Source organism: Panthera uncia, chromosome A2 (assembly GCF_023721935.1).
Source record: "Panthera uncia isolate 11264 chromosome A2, Puncia_PCG_1.0, whole genome shotgun sequence".
In the NCBI taxonomy this organism is placed as follows: Eukaryota; Metazoa; Chordata; class Mammalia; order Carnivora; family Felidae; genus Panthera; species Panthera uncia.
In genome coordinates this window covers 157,316,271-157,321,070 of record NC_064816.1, presented here as the reverse complement: position 1 = coordinate 157,321,070, position 4,800 = coordinate 157,316,271, and the positions used below count along the sequence as shown (strand labels likewise).

At 59.2% G+C, this 4,800-nt stretch overlaps 1 protein-coding gene across 1 annotated transcript in view; it reads left to right on the top strand.

Moving 5' to 3' along the window:
- The first annotated feature begins 3,565 nt into the window (after nt 1–3,565).
- WDR86 (WD repeat domain 86) overlaps nt 3,566–4,800 on the top strand; it is a 22,285-nt gene continuing 21,050 nt past the window's right edge. Inside the window, exon 1 of the mRNA XM_049642143.1 lies at nt 3,566–4,650. Within this exon, the coding sequence (XP_049498100.1) occupies nt 4,428–4,650 (223 nt within the window). The 5' untranslated portion in view covers nt 3,566–4,427. The remainder of the gene's footprint in view (nt 4,651–4,800) is intronic.

Below are 4,800 nucleotides of genomic sequence, written 5' to 3'. Positions count from 1 at the left end.
TCACAGGTACCTCCTGTGACTTCTTCCCGGTCTTTGAAAGTTAGACCTTGGGTCATTGCCTCAGATAGAGATGCCTGGGGGGAAGTAAATACTTAGACTTTTAAGGGGCCTAGCACACCACGTGCGAGCGAGTCTCTGAGAGGACGGCCAGCAGAACGTCGGGAGCTATAGTTATTGACAAAGCGATCTCGCTGACTTCCGGGGGGAATGGGGCGCCCACAGAGCGGTGGCCTGGAGGGGTATGGATGCGACCCGTGGACAGTGCCCAGACTCCAGTCCAGCCTCCCCTCTTGCTAGCTGTGTGAGCCTGGAAGGGTTAATGTCCCTCTGTGTCTCAGTTTCCCTACAGTAAGATGGCATATTAATAGTATCTCTGCAAAAGGTTATTAGGAAGGGGCCCCTGGGAGAACGTGAGACTCTTGATCTTGAAGTCGTGAGTTCGAGCCCCATGTTGGGCGTAGAGATTGCTTCAAAATGTTATCGTGGTGGGGGGGGGGGCGCCTGGGTGGCTGGGTCGGTTAAGCGTCTGACTCTTGATTTTGGCTCAGGTCATGATCTCACAGTTCTTGAGATTGAGCCCCATGTCAGGCTCTGCCCTGACAGCACGGAGCCTGCTAGGGATTCTCCCTCTCTGCCCTCCCCCCGCTCACGTGCGTGCTCGCTTTCAAAACAAATAAATAAATACACATCTAAAAAATGTTACTGTAGGGTGCCTGGGTAACTCAGCTGGTTGGGTGTCACACTTCAGCTATGGGTCATGATCTCGTAGTTCGTGAGTTCGAGCCCCACATCGGCTCTCTGCTGTCACGGCGGAGCCCGCTTCAGATCCTCTGTACCCGCCCCCGCCCCTCCCCTGCTCGTTCTCTTTCTCTCTCTCAAAATAAATAAACTTTAAAAAATTAAAATTAAAAAAATGTTATTGTGAGGATAATAAGACCTGTAAAGCACTTGTAACACGTTCTAGCATATTCTCGGTGTTCAATAAATATTACTGTCATCGTTCTGATGGTCATACTCAGCAATGAAGATCACTGAGACGGCCACCGTCACACAGGCAGGGCCACCAAGGACTCGGGCCTCTCGGGGGTTAAGGTCTGGGTCTCCACAAAGAGACAGAGAGGGGAGCCGGGAGTCCCGGCATGTCCTAATTCTTACCTTTCTTTAATTTGGATGCTCATTTCTTCCTTCGCCTGATATCCTTCTGACAGATTCCCTTCTCTTGCCTACACTCAGTAAGCTCAGTGTCTCTCACCACAACCAAAGAGTCCTGATGGACACCAGCTTGCTCCCAGCAAAATAAAGGCAGGTGTAGAGTTAATGGGTCAGTGGACCCTTGGCTTCCGATTGGAAACACACGAAACTCATGTAAAATACGCGTAGTAGGATTAACAGCTCCAGTATGAATTAAACTTGGCTTCAGGATCCACACAGAGAACAAGCAAATGCATCATTTTGTGGGCAGCTAGAAATCTTCTGGAATGAGTGAAAACAGATGCTGCTAAACCAGCCTCCCTCCTTGTCCTTTCTAGTCACACACACACACACACACACACACACACATACACACACGAACAGGCACGCATGCACACACACTCTAACCATGATGCCTTGCTGGGTCCGGTGTGAATAAAAGCCACTCACAAGAGGAGAGATGCCCACAGGCAGCATGTTCGAGATCTCTGCGGGAGGGCAGAAGTGTACCGGGCACCAAGAGACAGGCTGTGGGCCTGCTTATCTCCATCCACAGAGAAATGCACTTAGTGAGGTGCCCACAGATCCTCGTTGAATATTCAGGGAAAGACACTCTTGCCAGACCTTTGCCTGAGATTTCTCTCCAGGAAAATTCAGTGGGATCAGAGAGAAAGGAACTACCACGAGCCTTCCATGTCCTAGGCACTGAGGGATGGGCTTGCTCCCTTTAAGTCACTGATTCACTTGCATTATGTAGACAGATCATTTAGACATGAGCCTAACAGATCCGAATCTCCCACTCAACTGCGTGACTTTGTCTACTTAACCTCTCTAGGCCTCATTGTCCTCATCAGCAAAACCAGAAAGATAATATTTATCTCGAGTAGTTGTTATGGAAGTTCGAAGTTATTACACAATGTGCGATTGTGCCTGCCTTATCACTGTCACTTGATTATAGTGAAATACTGTAAAAATTCTGATAGCATAGGATGTTTTTGTTTGTTTGCTTAGTGTCTAGGGGAGGATAGAATATGTAGGAAAGATTTCTGCCAGCCTTGGAAATCATTCTTTTCCAGTCTGACCGTGGTGGCGGATACAGGGACCGGGTTTCACTTCTTCATCATCGGATGCACGCAAGATGCTGTTGAGAAGTGTGACTGGGTGGGTTAGTTTCAGGGAATTTCTTGCAAGAGGCGTTAGCAGAGTTGGCCTGAAACCGGAAACCAGAGATGGTTGTTGCCTGTAGAGGGAAAGGTCAGGAGGCTTGGGAAGGTCTCTCTGTCCCAGATATCCCTCCCTCTGCCTCGTAAAGGCTGAACTCTAGAATGTAAGCGAAAAGCTTTTTTCCTTTTCTTTTCGTTTTTCAAAAGCAAATGGTAGCTCAGCCAGTCCACGTCAAGAATTGTGTAGAATTCCTGTGTCAGGTGCGGAAGGACCCTGCCCTGGGGGCAGAGAGGGTAAAGGAATCCCTTTACCAGGGACCCCAAGGACCAGGACCCCAAGGGAGGGAACAGCCCAGGGAGGGGGTCTTCTGTCTCCTTTGGGTTTTCTTCTGAGCACCTGTCCGGCCAGCTGCCCATCAGTCTTCATACCTGGATGTTGCAAGGGCATCTTGACGGTCACAGGTCCTAAGAGGAACTTACAGTCAGCCTGTGGGAGCATCTCTGAACCCAGTCCCTGTCTACGCAGTCTTAGAGTAGCAGACACCCCGTGGATCGTCCCTTCCTCCCTGCAAGCATCCAATTTCCGAAGATACTTCAGGGTGTCTGTTTTCCTCTCTCCTGCTGGATCACACCCCATCCTGCCTCCTTTCAGTCCACCTCTACCTGTGTCTTCCCACAACTCCAAATCCCACTGCCCCCCACCCCTAAACCCTTCACTGGGGCCAGCTCCCTAAGCTGAACTGTAAACTGACTCACCAGATCGAATAAATTGTCCAGTGTGCCCTGGGACCCCAATATGGGGTTTGCTTTTGGTGTCTGGGCGTGGTCAGCCATTGGGAGAAGGTCTGGCCGTCTTTGCAAAGCTACCTGGCTCCGTTACCCCGCCCCTCGGGAAACCCTGCTACTTTTAGGACCTGGAGGATCCGAGTCGGAGTTGCGCGGGTGGGGGGTGGGGGCGTCACCCCTCCCCGCCCCCTGCGAAGCAGGCGGCGGAACCGCTCTAATAGGAACCAGCAGGCGTTCCGGGAGGGCTCCCGTCCCAGGGTGTGGGATTCCCGCAGAGACCTCAGTGGACCGTCAGAGGAGCTGGGGTGGGATGGGGATGTCAAAAGACGGATCGGTGGGTGGGGGCCCCGCACCCCCAGCACGAGGACGGCGAGAGCCCGGCGCCGAGGACCCCGCGGCCGCGTGAATGGGTGAACCTGACCGCTCCGGGAAACCCCACCGCGCCGCTCTCCCCCGGCTCACCCGCCGCCACCCCACTGGCGGAACTTCTTTAGAATTCGGGGCGTGTGTGTGATTTCCCAGCGAGGGCGGGCCAGGGGCGCTCTCCAACAAGGGGACCGTCCTACAGCATCCCCCCCCTCAGGGCTGGGAGCCTGGAGCGGGGCAGGCTTGCCCCGTGGTGGCGCGCAGCCGCCGGCCCGAGGGAGCTCCCGGGCGTGCGGGTCTCACCCCACCGGACCCTCGCGTCCACCTCCTCCTCCCTCGTCCCGGCCTTCGGTCCCCGCCCGGGGCAGCCGGGGGAGTCGCACGTGGGGCGGTGGGTCCGGAGGGCCGGGTGCCGGGGTGGGGGCTGGGGCGCCGGCCGGCCGGGAAAGTGGGAGGGGACAGGTTGGGGGGTGGTCTCTGAGGAGGAGCCAGGCCGGACCGTATTGTTCCACACTCGCCGCCCCGAGCGCGCGGCGCCGGCCGGGGAGGGCGTGCGGGGCGCTGGGCGCTCGGCCTCCCGGGCTCCCCCCCCCTCCAACCCCCGCCGCGGGACCCCGCCAAGAGGCCCGAGCCTTCCGGCGCGCCCGGAGACGCCGCTGCCCGGGGGTCCTCGGAGGGAGGGGCCTGCCCAGGTGGGGCGCGCGGAGCGGAGGCGGCCGACGCCGGTGGGGGCCGGGAAGTCCCAGCGGGTCGCCCCCCTGCAGCGCAGCCCCCTCCCCCTCCCCCCCCACCGCCGGGCCCGCGGGCCCGGAAGCCGGGTGGGCGGCGCGGGAGCGGGGGCCCCCACCTCCCCTCCTCCGCACCCCGTGCCCCGCGGGGGGCCATGGCCGCGGGTCTCGGCCGCAGCGAGCCGCCGCGCGGATGCCGGGGCGCCCCTCCCTAGCGGGGCGCTGCCTCCGGGGCTCCCGGCGGGCCGGCGGCATGGGGGGCGGGGGGTCGGCCCTGAGGGTCTGCGCCGACCACCGCGGGGGCATCAACTGGCTCAGCCTGAGCCCGGACGGGCGGCGCCTGCTGACGGGCAGCGAGGACGGCACGGCCCGGCTCTGGAGCACCGCGGACGGCCAGTGCTGCGCCCTCCTGCAAGGTAGACCCGCCTCGCCGCGCCCTCCCTCGCCTCGCGCTCGCCCGCCTTCTGACCTCAGCCCCGCGGCCCCCAGACCCCCCGCGCCCAAGCCCCGCCCCCGCCCGGGGCGCTCGTGGGCGGGGGGAGCGCCCGCCCGGGGCCCAGCGCGCC